Source organism: Eulemur rufifrons, chromosome 29 (assembly GCF_041146395.1).
Source record: "Eulemur rufifrons isolate Redbay chromosome 29, OSU_ERuf_1, whole genome shotgun sequence".
Lineage (NCBI taxonomy): Eukaryota > Metazoa > Chordata > Mammalia > Primates > Lemuridae > Eulemur > Eulemur rufifrons.
The window spans coordinates 95,617,715-95,644,596 of NC_091011.1; the positions used below are offsets into that span (position 1 = coordinate 95,617,715).

The following is a 26,882-nucleotide window of genomic DNA, read 5'->3' on the forward strand; positions in this document are numbered from 1 at the left end:
GTGAGCTGATGTCAGGCTCAGATTTGGGGCCTGCATTGAAGGTCTTGGCTAACAAGCCACTGTCCTGGGCTTGGTTCTAGGCATGGCTTCTGTTGTCCCAGCTGTTTTTTGATGATCATGGAAAAGGCTAGGGCCGCACAGCCACGCTGCCAGGCCCCTGTTCTTGTCCAGTGGTGGAGGTGGGCAGTTCTGGGTATACGGTACGTCCACGCGTAGCTGCCGTCTCCAGCAGTGGAGAACTAGACCCTGGGCCGGCTGTGCCTCCGACTGGTCGTATGAAACAGGGAAGGAGGGTGCCGGGGCCAGAGACGCAGAGGCCATCACAAAGGACAGGGGTCTTGTGAGGGTTCTCCTTAGGATCACAGGAGAAAGGAGAACATTTTGGACCTGGGACAAAAGAGGCAGTATTGAGTGGGGTTAAGACAGGCCGAGTGTGACACGTTCACAAGGCCTCAGGGATGGATGGTTCTGGATCCACCAGAGGTGGGGGGAGAGAAGAGAGGGGGTGGTTGCCGAGTCCATCATGGAACACCCTGGAAGGCAGGCAGGGGTTAGGTTTGATGCCATCAAGGACTGGGGGTCGGGGCGCACACAGATGCAGAGAGCGCAGGTGAGGGCTGTGCAGGACGTACTCAGCTGTCCTGGATGCTGATCCCTTTGCTTGTTGAACTACTCTGGGCTCTGGTGACACTGCCCTGCCCTGTCCCTGATTTCTTCTCATAGGGCCTATGGCTAGTTCCTGTCCTCTGTCTCCTAGCCAACTGAATAGATTTATCAAAGGCAGACAACCTGGTCTCTTCCTTTATACCGAGGCGATTGTGGTGTGGCTGGAAGGGGACCCAGGTTCGGGGGATTTGAGTACTGCACTTACCACGTCTGTCAGGCTTTTGGGCAAAGAGATAACGGACATCTTGTCTTGTCTCTGTATACTCAGCATCTAGCAAAAGTCTCTGTGCTGTGGAAATAGAAATTATCCAAATGTGTTACGCTATATAAACACAAAAAACAAACGCAGCAGCCCACGTTTTAGGGTCTGCACCCAGCTGGGTGTGTATTCTAGTCTGCCATGGCTGGACAAGACGGGGACGCGAGATGACATAGCAAGAGCTCCGAGGTGTGAGTGCAGCATCACCTTTGGCATCTGGGAGCATCTTCTGTGGGCGGAGGCGGCTCTGAGAATGGAATAGCCCAAAAGGCCTGGGACTTGCTCCTCCAGGAGTGCTCACAAACGGTACTCAAGGTAGTTCTCTCTGCCTGCACTTCCTGGAGAGTCACTGGGGTGTCGGGAAGCTCCCTTTGGGGTGGGCATGCCCCTCCCGCCACCCAGCAGGACCTGGCCACCCCACAGGTCTGTGTGCGCTCAAGTCCCACCCCGAGAAGAGCATGTGGGTTCTCGGGCACCGATTCTTCTTGCTCACCAACAAGCCTGTTTTCCTGGGGGTGCTTGCAGGGTTGGCCTAGAGCACAATCACAAACGTGCACATCCCTTCCTACTGCCCAGGGTGCATCAGCTGGAGGGGTAGATCCGCCTGTTAGGCCTGGGCGCCCCGGAGAGCAGGTCAGCCCTGCCAGGCAGCAGCCATTGCCGAAGGAACACCTGTAAGTGATGACAAAGCTCACCCTTCTCTACGCCGGGGGCTGCTTCTGCACCGGAGCTGCTCCTTTGAAGCCAGATGCCGAGCTCTCAATGGCAGACAGTGTCATCTGGGCCTTCTCTTCCTGCACCAGGGGCTAGCCGGGGCCTGGCACAGGGCACCCTGGATGCAGAAAGCAGCAACCAAGGGCCTGAGGAGCACCCCCTTCAGATGCTGGGGCTGGGGGAGCCTCCACAGGATCTCTCTGCAGCCTGAGCCCCGCTCCCCGCTGGAGTGCTCAGTGGCTCCAGCGTGTGTCCTGCGTCTGCACATGCTGGCACAGCACTGGCTCCTGTGCAGGAGGCTGGGGGGTGCTGCTACTCCAGACCCTGAAGAGGCCTGCTCCAAGGCAGGGGTTCCTGCTGTCACCTGGGCAGGCTAAAGAGCCAGGTCCTTGCTCCCCAGGGCCACCCCCGACAGGAGTGACACTGGTGGCAGCCCTGCGTCTCACCCACAGGAGAGGTGGCAGAGGGAGGCGGCCAGCTGCCCAGCTTCCTGGGTCCCTAGCTCTGAAGGCCGAGGCACAGTTTACGAAACAAAACAGGACACACTCAAGAGCACTTTGAAGGATGTGTATTTGAGTTCTTCATGAAGGTCCTCATGACAGATGATTTCCCAAAATAAATCACGCTCCATGGCTTTGGTAGAAAGTCCTCATTTGTTCTCAGCAGGAAAGGCCCAACCTCTGGGGCTTGGGAGCTTGGGAGCTTGGGCTGTCAGCCCTGAGGGTGGGGCGGGGGGAGTCCCAGGATTGGGGTGGGGGTGACGTGAGAAGGCTACAGGTGTAAGAGGGGTGGGGAAGGTGCCCCGGGGCAAGAACACTCAGGAGAGGGCTTTGGAGAGTCTCTGAATGCCAAGGGAGAAGGAAAGCCCAGGCCGTCGGGCGCGGACGGGGTGGCCGCTGTTCCCGTGCTCTGTCGGTGGAAGGCCTAGGCCGGCGGCAGGGGCGCGGCGGCGCAGCCCACCTTGTTGCTGAAGAGGCGCGGGAGGCTGCGCTTGGGCGGCCCGGGGCGCCGGCCCGAGAGCCCGCGCACGTCCCACAGGCGCAGCGCGCCGTCGTGCGAGGCGGTGTAGAGCACCTGGCCGTGCACCTGCGGGCGGGCGGCCGCTCAGCCTGCGCCCCGCCCCGCCGGACGCCTCCTGGGGGCCAAGGGGCTGCAGCCTGCCCGCGCCTACCTGCAGGCAGTTGATGACGAAGGCATGGCCCCGGAACACCCTCCGCAGCTGTCCTGACTGCGCGTCGAAGGCGCGGGCGCAGGCGTCCCCACTGCCCGTGAACACTGTGAACACACAGGGACACGCTGCGCCCTCCGGGCCTGCTGCCCGCCTGCTCCTGGGAGGCAGGGACAGGGCGGGAAGGGCGGTGCGACCTAACCTCCAGGACTCGGGCTCCTCATCCCCCTACCTCACGGGGGTGGCCTAAGACTCAGTGGGAAGTAGGCAGAAGTGCCCTGAAAGGAACCAGGGTCACCTGTTACCTTGCCACGTCCTGCCGGTTCCGGAGAATAGCGAGGCTGGAGGGCCCCTCCTCCATCTGCAGACAGCCCTGCATGGCCTGTGGCCACCACACCTTCCATGGGCTTCAGGTCAGCCTGTGCAGTCCCTCCAGGTGGCCTGTCCCTCTCCTGGATACCTCTTGGGCCCAGGTCCCCACTCTCATGCCCTGTTTGGTGAGGCTGCTTTTCTGCCTGGGGAGAACTGGCATGTCCTTGGAGGGCCTTCCCCTCCCCCCGCCGCCTGAGCAGGCTCATCATCCCCTTCCTGAGAGGGACTTGGTCCTGGAAACAAAAGCCAAGTCCACTGGAGTGCACTAGCACATTCCCTCAGACTCCTAGCAGGACACGCACCACTGTTAGCCTTTTCCTCCAGGCTCCGCCTCTCCTGGGGCTTTTCCTACATTATAACCCCAGTTTTCCAGCTGCAACCTGCTGCCGTCACCTGGAGGGCTTGTTAGGACAGATTGCTGGGCCCCGCCCCAGAGTCTCAGGCTTAGCAGGAAAGGCCCGAGGATCTGGAGGATCTGGAGAATCTGCGTTTCTAACCAGTTGCAGGTGAGCCACTGCTGCTGGTCAGGGGACCGTGCTGAGAACACTGACCTGAGAACTCGCTTGGCTTAGGTGGGGCTCTCAGAAGCCCGACCCCGACACCACCGGCATTTGATGCAAACAGTTCTCGTGCAGGCATTCCAGGAAGGGGGGTGAGGAAACCCTGGGACTCTGTTAATGAGCAGGTAACCACTGTGGGCAGCTGGGCTCAGCTGTGCTGGGGGCCCGGGGGAGAAGGTGCAGCCCACCTGGGGAACAGGGATGGGCTACTCACCAATTCCCACTGGCCCTCAGTAAGGGAGCTCAGTAGGTGTCAACCCCCAACACTGCCCGGGGCACCCACTGCCCCTCACAGGAGCACCTGGGGCTGAGCAGCACCCCCGCCCACCGGGCTCCCACACTGAGAGGCAGACATGGGCCTGGAACCCGGTACAGCAGCTGGGCCTCCTGTGGGTGGGGGGAGGGTCAGGAGCACAGTCTGTCATCCTGTAGCCTTGTTGGCAAAGACCAAAGCCCAAGCTCGGCCCACGGGATTCCCTTCAGCTGCAGGTTCTGTGCCGGCTGCTGCCCAGGGGCGGCGCTCTAGGCGGCTGCCTGGGGGGAGCCTGAGAGTGGAATGTTCTTCATGCTCAATTAGAGGTCCCAGGCGTGGCAGAGCCCTAATCACACTTACAGGCTTGGCCACGGGAACAAAGAAAAAAATAATATTCCTGTGTTAGACACCCAAATCCCGAGGGCACGCCAGGCTCTACTCTCAGAACGCCACATTCTACCTTCCTCTGACATCTTTGCTGTGAATCTTCTGCCACCCTGACTCCTCCCTCCCAGGGCTAGGGGACACCCTCAGGTCCAGCTACCCGTGGGGCTGAAATACAGGGGGAAGCTGGGGACTGTTCTGGGAGCCACAGTCCTGAGGAGTGTGGTGAGGTTGGGGGCTGTCTGGGGTATAAATGTGTCTAGCCAGTTGGACAGAGCCAGCAAGGTCCAGGTGTGTCACAATTTGAGACCAGTGGGACAGACAGCTCATTGCCTGCCCAACAAGCCACTCTGCCCTTCTCTCTTTCCAAGTAACCCTGACTCAATCTCGGCAGCAGTGTCCTCAGATAAAAGACCTTGATTCTGTCTCTCTTGCAAACAGAGCGGTCAGAGAGGCACAAGTCTTTGAGGGAGGCTTCCAGGAAAGATCCTGAAGGGGCCAGCTGAGCTAGAAGATGCATTCTTTTGTCCTTTCCTCCTTTCCTTCCTGCCTGACATGATGGCTGGAGTGCCAACAGCTGTCTTGAACCCTAAGGCTCCCTTGAAGATGGAAGATACATGCTAAGGACGAAGAAACAAAGTGACAGAAGGAATCCGAGTGCCTGATGACTTTGCAGAGCCACCTAGTCCTGCCTACACTGCCAGCCTCTGAAATCCTTCTTCCTGAGAGAAAAATAAACCACTATTCATTTAAACCACTGTTATCTGGATTTTTCTCATCTGTAGTCAAGCCTAAGGCCAAGTGAAGCCAAGTCCTCAAGTCTGGCTGGATTAAGTGGGTGTCACTGTCTCACCTGGAAAATTAGAATGTGTCCTTGAGACGTGCTTTTGACCCTAGGACCTCCAAACATTCAGGTGTCCCCACGTTCTCACAGGGTAAATGTTGGCGGCGGGGGGGGAGCAAACCCTTATTTGGACCCTCTTTGCAGAATAGCTGCTAGAACAGTTCGTGGAGAAGGAACAGCTGCTGCATTGGGCGCTGCAAATCCTGAACGGCAGCCGAGGCTCATTGAGGGAAAATCGGGCAGGAAGGAAAGAGAGGAAAAGCCAGGATTTGGTTGGGGGGAGAGGTGAGGGCTCAGCAGACCAGAGCCGAGTGGACAGCACGGGGACAGGTCACTTACAGGTGCCCGCGTGGTACTTGAGGGTGCTCACGCTGTGTCTGTGGGCCGCGAAGGTGCGCACGTGCTCCCCCGTGTCTGCCAGCCAGCACTTGGCGGTCCTGTCCGCGCTGCCCGAGTACACGAGCCGGTTCACGAGCTGGGAGGAGGGGCAGGAAGGTTGGCCATGGCCGGGCACTGCTGACCTGCAGCAGGGGGGCTGGGGAGCCCCCAGACGCCCGCCCCCCTCGTGACAGAGAAAAGTGCAAATGCAGGTCTCAGGGGTGAAATCGGGGGATGAGCCCAGAATGACCCTGCCCTAGGCCCCACCCGACCACTCACTTCAGCAACCAAAAGCAGGCGCCGCCTCCCTTCCCCGCAGCCAGGGGGGCAAGCAGGCCGCAGCCTTGGCCTGGCCAAGTCCCTGGCTCTCTGCGCCCCCTGCTGCTGTGCCCCTGGAGGAGGACGCTGACAGGGGCTACCTTGAGGGGCTGCGAGGGTTACAGATAGGACTGGCACAACCTCGACCGTGCACGCCAACGGTCTGGGTGAGAAAAGGCTCTGGGGGAAGAGCTGTCACACGGGCTTTTGCTTGCAGAAGGGCAGAGGGGAGAGACTGGTGCAGGCAAGTGTGTGAGGTGGGCCCCCGCCAGGACTGAGCGGACCGCCAGCGGCGTCACAGGGTCGCTGCTCCCCTCACCCCCCGACAGGGTTGCCCCCTGACAGGGAGGGAAGGGGACCCAGGGACAGGCTCACCCCAGCTGCTGAAGCTGCTCCGTCTCACAGGAGGTGAGGAGGGGGCCCTTGCCAAGACGGGCAGCCCCGGGGAGGTGCAGGCTGCCGCGGTATGACGGTTCTGGAACTCCCCAACCCCCACACCCGGCAACATCCTGCAGCACCTCCGGCCAGCAGAGATGTGGACAAGGAGCAGGGGTGGGCAGGGCTCCTTGCTGCAGTGACCTGGCACAGCAGCACATGAGCCAGCAGCAGGCTACAAGCCCAGAGAAGCTGCCAGGGACCACTGCTGGGGGCCCAGAACCAGGAGCTGGGGGCAGACTAGGCACACAGGGCCCTTTTCTTGACCCAGGGTCAGTCCACATTGGCCACCAATATCCTGAACTCGTCCCTCCTAACCTGCTCATCACGGCCACTTTCCACTTCAGTTCCCAAGGCTGACTCAGTTTCCCCATACAGGTCCCTATTCAAATCCCAGCAGACAGGCCTCCAACCAGCCCGGCTCATCTTTCTGCCCTGGCTACAGCCCAGGTTTAAGGACTTAAGAGGCCTCGGGCCAGTCACTATGGCCAGAGGGTGGTGGGATCCAGCGGCCACAGTGCGGCCTTCCTGGAAGCTGAGCTGCGGGGTGTTTCCCGGGGACGGTCGCCTGCCGTGTCTCAGGCCCTGCCCTGAAGCCCTGCGAGGGCTACAGTTGGCCCCAGCCCATGTGGCCTCCCTGACTGGATGGTCCACTCCCTAAGGACAGGAATGGGTGCGACCAACCACCTGTCCACATCAGCGCCGGCAGGATTCTGGAACATTCCTGCATGCACACCTCTGGCTGCGTGCCCCACCCAAGGGCACAGTTCCTGCCATCAGCAGGAGACTCAGAGAGGCTTCCAGAGCCTGCCCGGCACACAGCCGCTGCTCACAGCTTTCAGCAGCCCCTCTGTTCCCTGAGGAAGACCCCTCCCCCCGCACCACCAGCCTGGCGCGCAGAGGCCTCCCGCAGCCAGCTTCTCCAGCCGTGGCCCCCGGTTTCCAATTCACACGCCTGCTCCAAGCACACCTGTGTCCACACTGGCCCCAGAGACCCCAGGCACACACCTTCCTCCCCAGGTTTCTTACAAGGCCTCCCTGCCCAGAAAGCCCCATACCCTGATCCTCCCCACTTCGTGGGCAAGTGCAGAAGGGTCCCAAGCCGTCCCCCAAAACTCCCCTCACGCAGCCCCCCGCACGCCGTGTCTGCGTCCTGGACGCCAGGCTGACCGCTGCGGGCCCAGTGTGTCTTGGCCATTCCCCCCCCACACACACACACCAGCTCCCAGAGCCTCCGGTGCCCAGGCCTGTGGCTCTCGGTGTCTGACAAGGGGGCGGGGGTGGGCAGAAGCCTTGAGATCCAGACCCCTGTGGGCTCCAGCTGTGCGGCCTCCAAGGAGGTTCGCTGGGCGTCCACGGCTGTGAGGACGAAGGGAAGCCCCTCCTGTTCGCCGACAGCCAGTCCTGACAGGGGGCCTGTCGCCCTGTGGTCAAAGCCGACCAGGCGGAGCACTTCCAGAGCACAGAGCCCGGGCCACCACAGGCCGGGGTGGCACCTGAGCCTCTGTTCACCCTGGCTGGTTCCTGACAGGACGCCACCGGGAGGCCCGAGGCAGATGTGGGAGGCAGGAGAGACCCTGGCAGGGACAGGCCAAGGGGCCAGGTCCTGCGGGGCTCCCCCAAGCTCTCAGAATCCTGGGTTTCGGCACCAAAGATGTCACAACCTGAGTCACAGCATTTTCATCCGAGTCACGGCACGGAAGATGTCAGGGTGGGAGTGCACCCTCGGTTCTTGGCCGAAGAACAACCAGACACAGCAAAGCGTCAAGTCCAAACTATCATCCCGTTTCTCTGACCCCTTTCTTGGAAAAATCACCAGCAAGGCCGACACGACGGAGGAACCTGGGGCAGGGAGCAGCGTCACACGAGCAGCTTTGTTGTAGAGTAAACCCGGTCTGCGTCCTCGAGCGGAGAGAGACTGACCCACCCACTCGCTTTGGATTGTTTCCTTTTATTGGCCCAGTCTGGAGCCGGGCTCTTGGGAGGTGTGGGATGTTATCAAATGATCAACAGGTGTCCTCAAAATTCCATCTGCATATATGAGCTCGCTCTAGGAAGGCCCACCTGGGGGTGAACCGCACTGAAGATTCAAGCCAATGGCATAGTAATTGCCCTTAGGTTACTCTAGGTCACTTTCTAAATGGCACCGTGCCTGGGCTGGGGAATTCCTAGATTGGTAACGCAGTCCCTCCCTCCCCAGGTGTAGCAGCTGCTCGAGACAGGATTGGGGGGGGGGTGTGCAGCACCAAAATGGAGTGCCCCTTCATCTTCCTTCCCAGGTGGAGCGATGGCTCTGCATAGCACCAAAGCAGGGCACCCTGCCCCGAGAAGTGCCGCAGATTCTCACCACCTACCTAACACAACCACAGCAGCTCTGAGGAGACTCTCCTTGGGATGAGAGCCACCAGAGCTGCTCAGAGGTCCCTGGAGGCATGGGTCCCTGGGTCCCACGGCAGCCCAGGCAGCAACGCAGGGTCACATCTCACCAGCTGCTTCCTGGCCTGACGTGCACAGCCAGCCCGAGCACAGCCTGGTGCTCTTGGGCACAGCTTTCGGATATGGACAGTCCTGGCTGCAAATCCTGCCTCTACCCCTTAGCAGCTGTGAGGTGGTGGGCAAGTTATTAATACTTAGCTTCCCCAGCTTCCATTTTTTCACATGCAAAATGAGAAATAACCATCCTTCTCTCAGGAGGTGGCCTAGAGGGTGGATGCGTTGCCGCATGTGGCACTGAACCCAGGGGCTGGCCTGAGCACAGCGCTCTCACTATCCCTAAAATGCAGGCGCAATCTCTGTCCCCCAGCTCCCTGGGGCTGGGCGAGACCAGGCTTTTGCACGCAGAGAGAGAATCCTGCACAACTTTGCTGCTGCAATCTCCAGAGCCCTGTCAGGCCGCTGCCCCCACCTGGCAGCGCCTCGCCTTCTCGCCCTGGGGGATTTGAAATGCTTCATTTCCTTTGCTCTTCCTCCCTTTTCTCCCTTCCCTTCCCCTTATCACTCCCTCCCTCCCTTCCTTTTTTTTTTTTTGAGACAGAGTAGTCTTGCCTTGTGTGTGTGTGTGTGTGTGTGTGTGTGTGTGTGTGTGTCGAGCCCCAGGGGCAGTCACTGCATGTCCGCACTTTGCAGAGTGTGAAAATGGAGGTCCCCACAGCCAGGGTCCCGTGTGAAGTCACACAGCCCGATGGCACAGCAGACGCGGACCCCCCATCACAAAGGCCCAGTGCCCTGGCTCCCAGCAACGTCCTGGGGCTGGGGGCTGCAGAGGACACACGGCACCCAGCCCCGCCCCTTTTCCCCTGCACGCGGCCTAACGGCCATTTGGTTTATCATCCCTCCACACGCGGAGCAGGGGTCACCAAGTGACTCAGCACTTCCACTCCCAGGAACGTACCCAGGAGACTGAACGCAGGATGCGCCGGATCCTTGTAGACCCTTCGCAACAGCCGACAGATGGAAGCAGCCCACGTGCCCACGTGCCCATGGCGGCGGGTAAGCAGCCTGTGCTGGCTACAGCCCAGGGATATTAACTGGCCACAGAAACAGGGAGGAATCCTGCCATGAGCTCCACAGGACGAACCTTGAAGCCTTATGCTCAGTGACATGCGCCAGACACGGAAGGAGAACTACCGCGTGGTTCCACGCACACGTGGTCCTCAGGGCCTCCGATTCACAGGGACAGGGAGCAGAATGGTGGTGCCAGGGGCTGGGGGAGAGGACGGGGAGTTAAGTGTCCAGTGGGGACAGAGTTCCAGTTTGGGGTGATGAAAAAGATGCAAATAACAGCAGTGACGGTCGCACAACACTGGGAACGTGCTTAGCGCCCGTGAATTGTCCACTCGAAACGGGTTTAAAGGGGCCCTCGGGGAGGTCACAGGTGATGCCCTGGACCCCCCAGCCAGGAAGGCCGGTCAGGCCCAAATCGGCGAGCGGCACTCACAGACAACCTGAAGGCTGTGGCCGCGATGGCCCACGGGCAGAGAAGTCGAGAGGGCAGGAGAGAGGACAGATGAAGCCACCCCAAGGGGGGCCGGGGACAGAGGGGCCGGATCCCTGGATGCCCCTTGTGGGGCAGCCTCCTGCCCCTCTGTGTGGAGGACAGTTTCAGAACTTTCGCGTCACTCTAGTCAAACCCGGCTCGGAAGATAGAAGCCTTCTAAGCCCCCCAAACTCCAATTTTCTGAGCGGTGTCAAGTGAAATAAATTACATGAAAAAAAGAGAAAAGTAAGATCATCCCTCTGTGGGTCATGGGGTCCCACGCCCTCGCTGGGTGACAGGAGCCGTCCCTGGGTCCTGGGCCCACGGCGCTTTTCCAGAGGTAGGTCAGGGCGGGCGGGAACAGGGGCCCTCCCCACGCCGCCACGGCAGAGGGGGAGTCTGAGGGCACAGCGAGGCCACGGCCCTGCAGACACCGACCTGCCACCACACGCGCTTCCCCAGGGGGTAAAGTGAAGGTGCCATCGAGAATCAGAATCCCAAGTACAGGAAAACCCTCCTCCTCGGCCCCCCTGCCGTGAGGCGACACCTACCTCTCCCCCAACTACCCCTCCGGTGCTTCCCGAGTGAAACGGGGGTCACTTAACAGTTAACTAAGTCGCTGGACGACTGGCGCGTACCGACCTCGGTGCTGGCTGCCACCTTGCAGAGCATGTGCCACCTCGTGCCGCCGACCCCTCAGACGCCCAGTTCCGGGCACGGTGCCAGTGCACAGCCCCCTCAGTCCGGAGCCCAGGACAACGTGCAAACCCACGACGTGTCCCCAGAAATGGAGCTCCCGCCTCCCCAGCTCTGACCCAGGGCTCGGCCACATGCTGCAGCCCGATGCTCCACGGTGCCAGGCCCGTGTGCCCCCACCCAGCCGGCCAGCAAGGTCCTCGCCCCACGGGCCTCCCCACCCCAGCTTCTCAGACACCCTGACCCGCACCCCAGCCCAGCCCAGCACCCGCTCCTCGTCAGGAACAGGAACCTCCCTCCCTGACTGGCTCCATCCTGGACTTAGCGTTTGTGCTTACGGGGGCAAGGCCAACCCCACCCTGGGGGAAGCCCACCCCAGGAGCATCCCCACATGAAAGCACTTCATAGTGGGAGCACCCTACCCAGGAGCACCCCACACTGAGCACCCCCACATGAGAACATGTCATGCTGGGAGCACCCACCTGGAGCACCGCCCACTGAGCACCTGAACACCCCCACGAGAGCATCTCACACTGGGAGCACCCACCTGGGAGCACCCCACACTGAGTGTCCCCACACGAGAGCACCCCACCCCGAAGCACCCCCCACCCCAAGAGTTGCTTTGCCCGTGCCTCCTGGCCAAGCACAAAAGACCCCTTCCCTCTCCACTGGTTCTGGAGCCCTGGGGCTACCCTGTACCCCCAGAACGCCACTTGGGGCCTCCGCTGGACGGAGCACAGAGAAGCCAGCACCACGGTGTCCACTTGAGACGGCCCCACACTTGCCCTGTCGCCCGGAGCCCACCCTTTGCTTTGCCTGTGGCCTCACTGCGCATCAGGGGCTGCCAAGCCACGCACCCCGCCCTGCGACGCGGTGGGGGAGCCGGCCCGACGGGGCGAGGCTGGCCAAGGCCCGAGCCAGGGACACCCAGACCCTGACACGCACGATGGGGGACGGGGACGCACAGCAGGGACTCTGGCCGGGCACACCCACTAGGTCCTTAGTAATAACCTTCTTACATGGTCCTTAGCAAAGACCGGATGCTCTTGAGGGACCACCGTCTTCTGCCAAGTCACTGACGGCTCACAACCCCAGGGATGGGGGCAATTTCATAACCATAACCCCTAATCCAAACCTGGGGGCCAGATGTGTTTCAGGAATGTTTTAATTTTAGACACACACTCATATGCCCGCAGTACAGGTGTGAGAGTCCCGGAGAAGCAGAAGATCAGAAACAGCCTCACATCCGCTCAGGCCAGGCTTCGCTGCAATGAGTTTTGGGGTCAAGCTTAAGAAAAAAGCTTTCCACTGCTTGGCACGTTTTTGGATTTGGGAATTATGGAGAAGGGGCCGTGGGCGCCTGCCATCCTCACCAGACATGTGAGGAAACTGAGGCACTTGTCCAGATGAGGCGGCGGTGCCAGGGCAGCAGCCCCACGGCCCGCAGGCCACCCCACTGCAGAGCCGCGTGCTGAACAAGTCCCACGATGGGGCCACTTTCCAGACCCCAGGCCACGAGGGCAGAGCCCAGCAGGCTGCCGGTCCTTAGCCTGGCAGTGCAAAGACGAACAGGACAGGCAACACTCGCTCCAGGCTCCTCTGGAGGGTCGGGCCCAGCCGTGTCCTGCGGACTCAGAAGCTGGGTGCAGGGGTCTGAATTGTGGCCCCCAGATTCATAAGGTAAAGCCCCCCGCTCTCCGTATCCGTGAATGTGACCTTATTTGAAATAGGGCCTTAAGGAGGCAATTAAGTTCCAATGAGGTCACTGGGGTGGGTCCTAATCCTGACTCTGTCCTTATGAGAAGGGATTAGGTAGAGACATAGGCACAGAGGTGAGGACACAGGGAGAGGACGGCCACCCACAGGCCAAGGAGAGAGGCCTCAGGAGGAACCGATCCTGCCGGACACGTTGATCTTGTGCCCCCAGCCTCCAGGACCATGAGACCATCAGTGTGTGTTGTTCAAGCCCCCGCCGCCCCCCGTCCGCGGTGCTGTGTTCCGAAGCAGAGCTAAGACACCGGGGCAGGGCGGCAGCTCAGAGGATGACCTGGGGCTTCCCTGGCGCTGGGTGGCAGCCAGGCCAGTCTCACCTCCAGACAGATGACGGAGCCCTGGTGCTCCCGGAACACGCGCAGCTGCTCCCCACTCAGGATGTCCCAGGCGCGGATGGTGGCATCGGTGCTGCCTGTGAAGGCCGTGTGGCCCGGCGTGTCGAGGACCAGGCACAGCACCGCACCCGTGTGGCCCCTCAGCGTCTGGTGGCAGGAGCCACTGGCCACCTGCCACACCTTGGCCGTGCCATCCGTGCTGCCGGTCACCAGGAGGCCCCCGGCCACAGCCTCCTCTGAGCAGGGAGCACCAGGGAGGTCCCAGGGCGCGGAGTAGGCTAGAGTCAGCACGCAGTTGCGGTGGCCCCGGAACTCCCGGGACATCTGCCCCTTGTCCAGGCTCCAGACGCGAGCTGTCCGGTCATAGGAGCTGCTGAAGAGCTGGTTGTTGGCAACCAGGATCCTGCGGCAGGAGGGGAGGCGTCAGGGGTCAGAACACACGGGGCTGCCAGAATCCACGCAGCCTCCCCAAGGCCAGGCTCGGCACCGCGGCTGGAACAGCCTCTCCCTTTCTCTGCCACACCTGCCACTCTCACCTCGCAAGCTCCAGCTCAAAGCGCCTCCGCCTCCAGGAAGTCACCCTGACTCCCCACACTCACCCCTCCTCGTCTCAGCCACCTGCTTGCCTGGCCAGCACCTGTAGAGGGACCAACTCGATGCTTCGATCCCTCCCACACTCGGCCAGGGCAGCTGCTCGTGCACAGCATGGAAGGAGGCGGGAGAGGGGTCAGGAGCGGGGAGCAGGGTATGGCCGACCTTCCCAGCTCGCCCAGAGCCGAAGGGTTTCTGTGGACTCAGGGCTTTCAGCCTGAAACCAGGAAAGTCCAGGCCAAAGTGAGGTGCGGTCACCCTGGGAACAGGGCAGACTCAAGTGCCTGGGCAGGGGCCCTTCAGAGAGAGCCCCAGCGGCTGGAGGGCAGGCGGAATGCCCGAGTGTGCCTACGGGTGACTTCTGGGGGCACACTTGGGGACGAAGCCATAGCGGGTGGGGTGGGTGTCTGCCATCAACTCTGACAACATACCCCGCATGGGCTGACGTCTGTTGGTGACACTCCGGCCCCCGTCACCAATAGGGCTCCAGCCCTAATGGGGTTCCAGGCACACAACTGGGCCCAGGGGCCCAAGGGAACTCGGCAGGGGGCCAAGAGGGTCCGTTCATTCAGTGGAACTGGCCAAACCAGAGGGCCCAGGCTCCCTTGCAGTGAATATTCACGACTCTTATTCTCTTTTTTTTTTTTTTTTGAGACAGAATCTCGTTCTGCCACCCCAGCCAGAGTGCAGTGGCATCATCACAGCTCACTGCAGCCTCCAACTCCAGGGCTCAGGTGATCCTTCTGCCTCAGCCTCCTGAGTAGCTGGGACTACAGGCGCACACCACCACACCCGGCTAATTTTTCTATTTTTAGTAGAGACGGGGTCTCGATCTTGCTCAGGCTGGTCTCAAACTCCCGAGCTCCAGCAATCCTCCCACCTCAGCCTTCCAGAGTACCAGGATTACAGGCGTGAGCTTGGCCTTCTTATTCTCATTTTGATGAAAGCTAAGAACTTCTCCCTGGAAAAGCACCCATCTGTCATTGGCACAGAACTCTGCACGTAACTTCCAAGGGTCTGTTTACACACCCTTGCTAAGCAGCCCTGCGCCCTGCAGGAGGGGAGGCCACTGAGGGCTGAGGCCGAGGGGCGTCCCTGCCCGTGTGGGACCCTCCTGGATCAGAACCGAGGCCGGCCTCACCGCTCCCTCTCAGGAGGCCTTGCCGCAAGCCTGCCGTGGACAACAGACCCACTCAAGGCACAAGCCTGCTGCCTTCCACCTCTGCAGGGTCCCCAGACGGTGGTTCTCATTTCCTGCAAGTCACCTAATGACACAGATGGCACTAAAATGCCAACTCTCTCTTCTGACTGGCTTTTTCCCTGAGACCCAAATAACATGATTTCCACAAGGTGTGTATTTTTAAACAAAAGTGACTCCTTGATGCTGGGCATTGTGTGCTGGGGAGGCCTTGGGGCTTGGTGGGGCCTGGGGGAGAGTCCTGCCTGGCGTGGCCCAGCACGAGAAGGCGGGGACAGCAGGCCGCTGCCAGGCCTGCAGCGTCAGTGCCCCGAAGCTCACACGCCTGGCCCGGCTCTGAAAACACTGGAAAAAGTGAGTTTCACAGCCTCCCCAAGGGGCTCTCACCCATTTGTGAGCACAGTTACTTAATCATGCAAATGTCTCCCCAGAGCTATGGGTCTGAAACAGCGACCAGTGGAAGGTAATGTGTGTGTGTGTGAGTGTGTGTGTGTGTATGTTGTGTGTGCATATGTGCGACTGCATTTGTGTATATGTGTGTGTGCACGTGTGTAGGTGTATGTTATGCCTACGCACAGGAGACTGACCCTGGCAGAGCATAATTTCTACCTTTCATCGTCCAGCTTTACCTTTGAGAAGCGGCCAAGGACCAGCTGGTCCCCCGAGGGCATGGCCTTTCCCCCGAGGCTGCATCACAGCCTCTTGCTGACTTGCGGACGGAGGCCCCCCCACTCTTCAACGGCAAACCTCTCCCTCAGGAGGGTCGGGGGCCGGGAAGAGGCCAGCTGAGCCAGGAGCCCTGAGTTCTCATCCGAGCCCTTCTCTACCACTCGTCGGCCCGCGCCAGGCGGGTCTCCAGCCTCATGCGCTATGGCCAAGGGACCCAGTCCCAGCTGCCGCAGGTGGGCGGCCGGGCTCCCTGCCTGCTGCCCCAGCTGCCCTTCACTCACCGTCTGCAGGCTCTGCACCTTCCCCCAGGGACACCAGCCCGTTCCCTGGCCCGTCGGGTAACTGTCCCAGCGGCAGGCGCCTGCTCCTCCAGTCGGAACGAGGGTGCAGCCCACCCTTTCCACCCACTGGTCCACGGAGCCGCTCAGCTCTGCCAAAGCTCACGTGGCAGCGTCCCTTCCGGCTGGGCACGTCCTTTCCTCTCTGCCCTCCAAATGCCAGCCTCGAGTGGACCAGCCTCCCAGGCAGTGCCCCTCCTGTCGGCGAGGTGAGCACCACAAATTACATAAATGGTGTCAAATTGATCTGATCAGCAGAGAAATTTCTATTGCTCAGCTAAGACCCAAATTCAATAAGGAAAGGAAAAATTCGAACCTTCTTGAGAAGGGACTGCGATATTTTCAACACCCACACAGAAAGAAGAGGTTTAAAAACATCCTGGACTCCTTCTTCTGAACAACCCCCACCTCCTCCTCCTCCAAACCCTAGGTCAACCTTCGGGTGTCAACCCAACAATTTCCTCTGGAATGTGTCCCATCAGGAGCTGTGGGCTCCAGTGCCTCTGCCTGCCCCTAGCCGGGGCAGCTGTGACCCCAGACCCAATTCAGTGTTAGGCCTGGCCTGCCCCAGCCCTCCTCAGCCCACCTGCAGCCAGGGGACTTGGGGCTCTGCCCATCTTCCTGGGCCGTGTGCTATGACGCCTCCCCGGGCATCCACGTTTTGACTTCCTGTAAGGTCCTCAAGGGCAGGGGCCCTGTATCTCTGTCCCCCAGGGGCCCAGGCTGACCTGTTCACAATGGACGTGTGTCCTCGGTACACCTGTAGACACTGCCCGGTCAGCACGTCCCACCTCCTGATGGTGCAGTCGGCGCTGCACGTGAAGGCGGCTTCGTCCTCCAGCTGGCAGAAGGTCACGTAGCTTTCGTGTCCTGCAGACAAGGGGGTGTGAGTGCAGCAGGGCCGCCAGCTCCTGCCTTCAGTCTGGGAAGAATGGGTGGAAAGGGGAGAACGGGAAGAAAGCAGGGCAGGGAGATTTGAGGCAAGCCCGGATGGACCAGTCCTTTTTAAATGCCTTCGGTCTGGGAGAGTCTCAGCAGGTGTGGGGTACCGGGAGCAAGCCGGGCACTCACCCGCCCTGAGCCCTCTGCCCCCACCTGCCCCCCGCTCTCTCCTTCCTCCCCCTGCTTCACCATCTCCTTTTAGTCTCCTCCAAACTTCTCAGATTTCGTGGTCGGCACCCCCAGTGTCACGGAGGCGGAAGCGGAGGGGCCAAGGGCGTGGCCTGGATGCCGGCAGGACCCGCGCCATGGGCTGCCGAGCCAGGTGCCCCCCAGTGCCGTGCCGCGGGCCCTCACGGGTGCCGTGCACGCTGCGGCACGGTGGCAGCCACGCAGGGAACCCTGGGTGCCAGCTTTTCCTTACGTTCGGGGACAGACGGAACAACAGCCCCCGGAGAGATCAGGTCAGTGTCACCTCACTCAGAAAAGGGTCTCTGCAGGTGTGACCAAGCTGAGGACCCTGACTGGGGACGATTTTCCTCGGTTATCCGGCCGGACCCTAAACGCAATCACAGGTGTTCTTGTGAGAGGAGAGACGGGAAATGTGACCCACGGAGGGGACGAGGCCGTGCGGAGGTGGAGGCAGGGACAGAGGTGGCCATCGCCAAGGAAGAGCCAGGAACCGACTGTTGCCTACAGTTTCTGGGGGGGGGGGGGCAGCCCTACTGGCACCTCAGTTTCGGCCCAGTGACACTAATTTCAGACTTCTGGCCTCCATAACTGTGGGAGAATAAACATCAGTTGTTTCAAGGCACAGCAGCCCCAGGACACCAACAGATCCCGAGATGATTGAGACACGGTCCTGCCTTCCACGGGAGCTCCCAGCCCAGAAGGAAAGACCTCAGCCGAGTGCGGGCCTGGGGCTCAGCACCCCACCGGGCAGTGGTGGCTGGGCACTGAGGAGTGCGGACGGGCCTACCACGGCCCGCAGGGGGGCAGAGGGGTTGGGAGCACAGGTGGCACATGTACGTGGAGGGCTGTCACTGTCACTCCCTGGGGCCCTCTAGGCCAGAAACCAGGTGCTTGACAGAAATGGTTGACAAGGCCAGACGTGCCAGGACCGAGGCCTGAAATCCCGGGGACCTGGCACCCGAGCGACCCCCGCCTGGGAGGGTCTTGACTATTGCCCCGGCTTTCAGGTCAGCGTTCACACCCCGGGCGTGACTCAGTAGCCTTGGAAAAGCCCTCAGGGTGTCCTGCAGGTGAGGATGCTTCCACCTCCGAGAACAGCGGTCCACAGCAAACTCAAGCTGAGGACACAGTCGTCCCCGGTGTCCGGTGGGGACAGCAGATACGAAATCCATGGATGCTTCAGTCCCTTGGGGTGGTATTTGCACACAGCCTACGCATTCTTCTGAGTACTCGGAATCATCCCTGGATCATCCTCGTACCTAACACGATGCTGCACGTCACCTGAGTAGAACTCAGTGAGCAGCAAAGTCAAATACTGCCTTTCAGAACTTTGTGGAATTTCCCCCCAAATATTTTCCATCTGCGGTTGGTTGACGCCGTGGGTGAGGAACAGGTGAGTGCGGAGGGCCGGCTGCCCTGGGAGGAGTGCGGGGACCAGACAAGGAACACAATCAAAAGACTGTCACAACTAAGCATTTTAAAGATGAGGAAACTGATGAATTTAAACATCCACGCATTTGGGAGAAGCACTTACTACGTTAAGGATTTTGGTAGAACTTAAAATTTTGGTTCAATGTCTGGCATCAGGTGGACAGGGGTTCACAACCTCCTGGGTTGTTTCAAGCCAATTCACAGTTTTTTTGTCCTAGGTTTAAGCTCAGTTACTCATGGAAGAACTCAACTTCCTAGGTTCTCAGACACAGAATTAAAAAGTTTTTCAGTCTCCTTGGAGAGCATATACCAGGCCTCTAAGAAAACAATGTACGAATTAAATAAACACTTGAAGAAACTGGAGATTATGTTTCGGTTAAAACACATGTCAGCTTAAACACTGAGGGCAAAATGTGTTTGTCAAAACAGGCTGGATTTTTGCCAACCCCAAAGAGTTTATAAAGAGTTTAAGATTGTCAACAAACTTTCCCTGGGACCAGGACTGTCCCACCCTCCCCACTGCCATAGGAGGGCTCAGCACAGATCAAAGAGGACATCCCCCGCCCCGCCGGCCTCCTCGTGCTGGCTGGGGACACCCAGGATGGAAGATGTTCTGTGGGCACTCGCCGCGCACCTGCCAGCCTGCATGGGTGTCACCACCCACGGCTCCCTAAGCACCCTGTGGGGCGGCACCAGCCAAGGCCGAGAGGGGCTGCCTCAGACACCTCTTGCCCTAGCCCAACCCACCGCAGGAAGGTAAAGTGCAGGACTGAGTCGTAAATTAAGCCAAGAAAAGCACTTAAAAGCCAAGCGTGGCTAGAAAGCTGCAGCACCTCTGCTCCATCAAGCTGGGGGCGCTGCACCCGGGACGCTGAGGCCCCGGGCCGCAGGACGAGAGAGGACACGTACACAGGCCGCCAACCGACAGAAGCACCAATGCATATACACAAAGACTTGAAGAGGCCACAATGAAAGGAAGTGAAGTCTTTCAATGTAAAAAACCGCATCTCTGAGCCCGAGCCAGGCTGACCCGACGCCCTCTGCCCTCTGCCCTCTGCCCTCTGCAGGGCCTGGCACTGAGCCTGCCGAGGCCCCCCCCCCCCCCCCCCCCCCGCAGCGGCCCGGGCTCTGCCGAGACAGGCCCCTTCCTCTGGCTTCCAAGCACTCACCGCACATCTGAACACACACCCGGTGAGTCACGGGTCAGAGCCCTGCCAGCGGAGGGCCTGGGGGACCCTGCGGAGCACGTCTCTGGCCAGCGCCACCAACCCCCATCACCCACGTCCCACAGAACACCAGACAGGCCTCCACTGACCCAGGGCCCGTGGGGGCCATCCCCGGTGGCAGGGGACAGAATCACTCCTGCCACCCACGGAGCCAACGCCCCCGCCCCGACCCCGGAGGGAACAGGGAGGGCCCATCGCACCTCCAGGGGCTGCAGTGCCTTGGCCATCCGCTGCTGGAATTGTGCAGAATAAGCAAAAACGTCAGACTCAAAATAAATATTTTCGCAGGGATGAAGACTACAGATAAGACGCAGAAGAACATGCTGAGGCTCGAGGGTTTCCTGCCAAGGTAGCAGCCACACACCCCACGGACTTTCTGGAAGTTTAAAGTCAAACTGCTCCCCCCACCCCCACCCGTCTCCGAGGGAGGAGGGGGCGGCAGTGGGCCCTGGTGCCACAGGGACAGCCCAGCCGAACACGCCTTAGACTCGGCATGAAAACGCTGCCCCTTTCTCTCCTCAAGTGCCCAGCTGTGGACAACAGAGCACGCGGCTGCCCCGACGGCCAGGCGGTGGCAGGGATGGCATCCCATGCTTGGGCCACCAGCCTGGAAAGAGCTGCCACCAGCACGTCCGCCACTGGGTCTTCACCTGCTCCCCCACCCTGCGGGCCCCACTCCCCCCACCCCGCTGCTCCCCAGCCGCCTGCACAGACTCAGGGGGCCCCCTGGTTCTTCCACAACTGGGAGCCCCAGCAGACTCTAGGTCAGGTCACGGTCCCCAGCGCCGACCCGCGGGGCCCCTTGGGCTGGCTGTGGCCCTCCAGCCAGGGTCAGCGGGCCTGGGAGGAAGCCCCCTCCACAGCTGTTTCCCCAGGCAGTGACGGCAGGGCCTGAGCCTGGGAGAGGTGACAGCCTGCAGGTACTAGGCCAGGGCCTTACACTCTGCCGCGTTCTGCAGGGTGTCCCTTCACTAAACTCTCCTTGTCTGACCCTGACCGAAGGTGCTGCCTTGTGATGCGTCCTCTGAGCAAGCTGAAGCAGGCGACATCTGGGCCCAGAAGCACCGAAGGTGGCTGAAACAGACACTGGCACGGCCACTGGAGACTTGCAGGGTCTCTGCAAACCCCCACTTTGAACCAAGACCACCGCAGCCTTGGCTTCCTGGACTTCTCCAGCGGGACTGGCCCACCTGCCCCGGAGCTGCCCGAACGGCCACCTGTTGCTCCTGTCACTGGTGTGCAACGGGACCTGCTCCTTCCAGCCCGGTCTCCTGCCTCCGGCCACTGCCCTCCCCAAGTCCCGGTTCCAGCTGCCCTGGGCCAAGAGGGGAACCCCGAGTACCCCTACTCACAGAGTTCATGCTTATCAGAAATTCAACTGCACAGCCCCTGGGCTGAGCGCTCACTCTCCCGGTCCAACCTGCAAGTTCACCGGGGCAGGACCCGGGACTCCTGCATCTCAGCGTCAGCACAGGCACCCGGCACAGCCGGCCCGACGGGCAGGCGAGGGGAGACTGGACTAGGAGGCCGCTGTCTCCACCAGGTCCTGCTCTGCCGGAGCGAACGTGAGTAGGCGGGTCAGCCCCCCAGCCTCAGTTTCCTCATCCATAAAACAGAAATAACAACGGGATACGAGAAGCAAAAGAGGAAGAAGAGCTTCCAACCTGACAAGGTGTGACGCCATGAGACGCTGCTCGTGACGCAGAGCCTGCGGGACGCAGGTGTGGGTAGGACCACTGATACGATGCGCCAGGAGGGGCTCGTTAACCGGCTTAATCACCGCCACGGCCTTGCGAGGTTGGGTTACCACTGTTCCGGATGAAGCAACTGAGGCATGAGAAGTTAAGTAACAGGATTCAAACCCAGGCAGTCCGGCGTCAGAGCCCAGGCTCCTGCCCACTGGTGGCCGGCAGGGGTCACTCCGCCAGGCAGGCGCCTCCCATGCCACAGGCACCCAGTAAATGGGCAAGTGCAGTTTGTACCCACAGAATTAACCCCCTCCAATCATGTTAGCAGATGAGGAAGCTTGTGGCATAGCCACAGTCAGTTGCAATCCCTAGGCTGGTCCCTTACTCAACAGGAACAGGACAAGCCACCATTTTGGAAAAGGTCCCTCATCCCATTGGTCCAATAAAGTGTCCTCCAATAGGACACCGGTAAGTCAAAGAGAGGAAGAGAGGCCGGGAGGATTACACAGCAAGCAATTCTTTCTTTCACAGAACAATTGGCGACTAAGCCTTCTTTTCCACTGTGAGCTCACCAACTGTATTTGAAAGCCACTTCCACATATTAAAAACTGTTCACAGAGAGAAGGTCGCCTGCCCTCCAGTCACGGTCACTCTCCCGGGGCCCCCAAGAGCAACTGCGTGCCACCAAGCCCCACTCCACAGGGCACCATCCTTACTCCTCCCTTCCATCCCACCCCTCTGCCCAAACTGCCCTGAGCCCCGCAAGGTGCACAGGGAAGCCTCTGCCCCCCCCTCGATCGTCTCTGCTGATGTGAACGGAGCAAGAAGCTCATCTTCGGAGGAAAACCCCTGTATGAGTCACCAACTCCAGCCACTGATCCACCACAGGCTTCTATCCAGAGGCTTCCGTGGGCCTGGGCTATGTGTGTGAGGAGCAAGCAACAGGAGTGCAAAGAGCTCTGGACTGGGAGCCAGGAGACTGCAAGGGACCAGGGCTGCTGTCATCAGCAGTGTAGCCTGGGCACGACCCCCCCCACAGCAGCGACCCGGGTAAAGGCAGCACCCACACAGCAGTTAGAAGCCCTCTCTGCCATCGACCAGCCTCGTGACCTGGACGAGTCCTCGGATTGCATGGCGGCTGGTGGGATGTTGATGACAGCACCCACCCCACTGGGAGGGGGGGAAGCATCCGGAAAACACTGAGAACCCTCTTCGTGTGGAAACTACATCTGCACCTCCCCATTCTCCTCTGTAAGCTGGTGCCAATCCCGCTGTCTCAGAGTTGGGAGGGTTCCCCACACACTAAAGATGTACATAGATGTGTAGTTATAAAACATAGGGCACTAATGTTAAGACATTTTATTAATATTTCACTGATATAAAAAAAGTCCTACAGAAGGAAGGAGCTGGCAAGACCTTGCTGTCCTTGGGTGGGGGGCGCACACAAAAGGATTATCGCACACCCAGGATGGCTCTTTGCAAGTTAATTCTATTAGTGCAATCTCAGGATAAAGAAAGGTTACCTTTGTCCCCTCATACTAGAAAATTCTTGAAATGCCAACTTTATAATAGCAGAAACAACCTGGCAGAAATGGACAGCAGTTCTTTAATTCAACAGTGTTTCTATCGAGTGGGGATGGCCCTCAACTGGGGCAGAAGGTCGGGCACCCTTCAATGAAAAGTGGGTGCCAGTGCCTTAAGGGGACGAGAAGCTATGAGGGTCACCAAAGTGGGTGTGATGGAAGAAAGTGCAGATGCCAGACCCAGAGCTGGGCCAAAGGTGGGCCCCGGAGGCTTGGTGGGGCTCCAGAATTCTGTGGGGGCAAAGCCAGGTGCCCACCAGGCCAGAGCCAGCCTGGGGAAGCCTGGGGCTTCGCTGGGGAGAAAACCCACCTACGAAGCCGGGCATCAGATCCAACCAAAAGCTTGTTAGAAATGCCAGTTCCAGAGTCCTACTCACGGAAGATCACTGGAGCCTGGGCCTGGGGATCTGCATTTCTGAAACCCCTCCAAATAACGTTTTATGTTTGGGAAGCAAATACAAGTTGGATGTAAAATCTGTAACAGAGCCCAGATCTTCTCTTCCTAGTTGGGTGCCTATGGGTGTCTGTGACAGTTTGAGGGTAGGAGGCATGTGTTAGTTTGTGGCCAGCTCTCCATTTTCCACACTAACCAGTAAAACTAGCATTCCAAAATTCATCCCTGTTGGTCTTTGTAATATATACCTTGACTGTTTTTTTTTTTTTTCTTGAGACAGAGTCTCACTCTGTTGCCCAGGCTAGAGTGAGTGCCGTGGCGTCAGCCTAGCTCACAGCAACCTCAAACTCCTGGGCTCAAGCGATCCTCCTGTCTCAGCCTCCTGAGTAGCTGGGACTACAGGCACGCGCCACAATGCTAGGCTAATTTTTTCTCTATATTTTTAGTTGTCCAGCTAATTTCTTTCTATTTTTAGTAGAGACGGGGGTCTCGCTCTTGCTCAGGCTGGTCTCGAACTCCCGAGCTCAAATGATCCACTCACCTCGGCCTCCCAGAGTACCTTGAATGTTTTTATTTAAAACCAGTAGCGTCAGGATTAGCCAATATAGAGGCTTATATCCTAGCTAAGCTGCCAGGCCAACCAGGATTGGCTGCGTATGGCAAAGAAGCCAGCTGTGACAACTAAGTGTGCCCAGGGCAGAAAGCCACGTGCCTCATCAGACTGTGTGTGCAGCTCTGGCAGTAGCAGGAGCTGCAAGGGACCTCCCAGTGCATCAGTGCAGACGTTGGACAGGCCCAGGGTGAGATGCACCCAAGGTACACTGACCTCCAGAGTCAGAGCAGTACACAAACAGAACCCAGTAGGTGCATGTACAAAACTGCTTCATAACAGCACTCACGCTACCACCTGCGACACCTGGTATTTCACCGTTTCCAAATGCTAAACGGATTTAACAACCCCCTTTAGAGAAACTTCGATCAATCCCACCCCACCCACCCTTTTATAGCAGATGAGATGCCCTGGAGAGGTGGGCAGAGAGGTGGGCAGCGGGGTGCTATGGGGGTGGGGAGCTCAAATTTCAACCCTGCCCCCCTCACTGGCTGTGAGACCCTGGGCCAGTTACTTAACTCGCGTCCCCTGTTTCCAAACCCACACGTGGGACAACACAGTGAGATAGCGCACTGCTCAGCACGGCTGGCCCTTAACACAACCCTACAGTGGCCACGCAGTCCCAAAGAGGAAATGCGGGGCAAGACCAAAAGGCCAACAAGAGAAGGGAAGCACTGCTTAGAAGCGGGATAGATGCGACTTCTTTTTGTTTGTTAAAATTGCTGTAATGGTAGATTTCCTGCATCCGGTAGACAGATGATACTCGCCTCCGCAGCGGCGCCCCTCGGCCACTCGACCCCGGCCCCACCCCAGCGCCTCACCTCTCGCCCCCCACCGAGAGCCCCGCTGGCCGGCCGCTGGGCACTCTACCCCGCGTGGGCCGTGGGCAGGGACTGGACTTTAGGAAAGCGGTCTGCGGGCGCAAGAGCCCCCGGCCGCGGTGCGAACAGGTGAGCGGCGGAGGAGAGCACAGGAGAGGAGCGGGGGGCGCGGCGAGGGCGGGTCTACCTTGCAGGAGCGCGCAGCACCGGCCGTCCGCGGTGCTCCAGAGTCGGGCCGTGCCGTCCTCGCTGCCCGTCAGCAGGCGCTGCCCGTCGGGACTCAGGCTCAGCCAGTTGATGCCCCCGCGGTGGTCGGCGCAGACCCTCAGGGCCGACCCGCCGCCCCCCATCCCGCCGGCCCGGGCGGAGGCGAGGAGGGTACGCGCCCCACTAGGGAGGGACGCCCCAGGGTCCGCGCGGCGGCTCGGTGCGGCGGCGACCCAAGGCCATCGCGGGGAGCCTGGACACCCGGCTCCTGCGGAGGCACGCGGAGGGGATGAGGGGCCCTAACTTCCTCGCCGCGCACGAGCCTCCCAGCCCGCGAGCCGGGCAGGGCACTGCTCTGCGGGGGGCGGCCCGCTCGGGACGCACGCCCCCAGATGGGGCAGTCCTAGGCGCGCGAGCGCAGACCACCCCCCTTCTCCGCACCGCCTCGGGGGACCCGCACCCCGCCGGCGAGCCGGGCGGCGGCGTCTCGGGGCACACAGGGAGCCCCCGCCTCTTCTCGCGCCCGCGGTGCCAGGGCGGGGAGAGAAACCCGGGAAGCCAAGCGCTCCGCGCCCCGCGCGCCCTCCGCGCCCCGCGCCGCCAGCGGCCGAGTGCAGAACAATACCGGCCAGCCTGGCTCCTCCTCAGAGACCACCCCTCACCCTGTCCCCTCCCACTTCGCGGGCTGCACTCCAGCCCCCACCCCGGGCTCTCTCGGCCTCCGGGCGCCGCCCCCGCGCGGGTCCAGGGGACCGATCCAGGTGCGACCCTCCGGCTACCCGGGCTGCGCCTCGCGGCTCTGCCCTCTGCCACCCGCCCCCTACCCCAGAGCCGAGGGAGGAGGCGGCGGCCGGCAGGGCCCGGGTGGAGCAGAATCGCTGCTCGCCCCTGCCCGCAAGTCAGGTCCTCCCCGGCCCCCATCCCTAAGGGCCTAGCCAGTGGGGCTCTCGGGGACGTGGGGGTGGTCCCCCTGACGGATGGCGCAACGGGGTAAGCTCTGAGTCCGCCCTCGCTGGGAAATCCGAATTCTACAGGAGTCCGGCCCCGGGATGGGGAGAGGGGGCGGCGCCGCCGCGGGGGTGGGTGCGAGCCCAGCGGCCCGAGGTCAGGTTCAGCCGCCGCGGGCTCCACTGGGCTCCGCGCGCGCCTCTGCGGATTGCAGCGGTTTCTGTGCGGGAATCCCACACCCCGCCCGGAGCGCCCCGCTGCTGGTTTTCATTAGAGCAGTTCCCCGGCCGACTTCGCTGGGGGGCGGGGAAGTTGACCCCCGACTCGGATCCTCCAGGTCCTAGAGGTAGCAGGATTTCCCGAGCTCTCCAGGGCTCTTGCAAGAATCCGGGGAGGAGGGCAAGGAGAGGGGTGGCTTTGGAGAACTAGCCCACACCAATACGACCAGACCTTCTCACTCTGTCCAGAGTCCAAAAGAAAACCCTATAATCGGGTCCCACCGGGCACTGGGCCTTTATTTCCCGAGTAGCCTAACCAGAGAAATCCATTCTTTTCCCCTTTTTGCTGAAAGGCTGGTTGGTGGTGGCTGAGGATGATGTTTTATCCGCTACCTACGTGCTGATCATGAGTTCCCCTTGGGACCTGTGAGCTTCAAGGGGCCATTGCGACATCCAGGTGTGAAGACTGATTGGCAGCTGCCCATACAGGTGTGGCCTCCAGATGAGGACAGAAGACAGAGGGAGCTGGGAAGGGCAGTGTGAGGAGCGAGGAGGCCGAGGAGGCCGCGGCAGTTTACCTGCGGAAGAGCCAGAGGGTACCCTGATGTTCTGGGGGCGGGGGAAGAGGATCAGGGTAAAACAGGCATCTGGTGTTCTGGAAACTAAGGGAGGGTCACAGGCTGGGTGGGGAGAACTGG

General features: G+C 60.4%; 1 protein-coding gene across 1 annotated transcript; it reads right to left on the reverse strand.

Annotated features, from left to right (window-relative positions):
* Positions 1-2,501: 2,501 nt before the first annotated feature.
* WDR86 (WD repeat domain 86) lies at positions 2,502-25,643 on the reverse strand. Its single transcript, XM_069461833.1, has 6 exons — positions 24,999-25,643; positions 16,656-16,797; positions 13,114-13,534; positions 5,560-5,695; positions 2,811-2,914; positions 2,502-2,725 (listed from the first exon to the last, which is right to left on the reverse strand). The coding sequence occupies exons 1-6, from the start codon at positions 25,159-25,161 to the stop codon at positions 2,564-2,566; spliced, it is 1,128 nt and encodes a 375-aa protein (XP_069317934.1). The 5' UTR covers positions 25,162-25,643; the 3' UTR covers positions 2,502-2,563.
* Positions 25,644-26,882: the final 1,239 nt, after the last annotated feature.

What these genes read in the sequence shown, in the direction of transcription:
- WDR86 (XM_069461833.1), bottom strand. Translation starts at nt 25,161, where the DNA reads ATGGGGGGCGGCGGGTCGGCCCTGAGGGTCTGCGCCGACCACCGCGGG. An exon ending in CACACGTCCATTGTGAACAG is followed by an intron (nt 13,535 to 16,655) that starts GTCAGCCTGGGC and finishes CTCCTGCCGCAG; the next exon opens with GATCCTGGTTGCCAACAACC. An exon ending in GCTCCGTCATCTGTCTGGAG is followed by an intron (nt 5,696 to 13,113) that starts GTGAGACTGGCC and finishes CCCTCCTCCCAG; the next exon opens with CTCGTGAACCGGCTCGTGTA.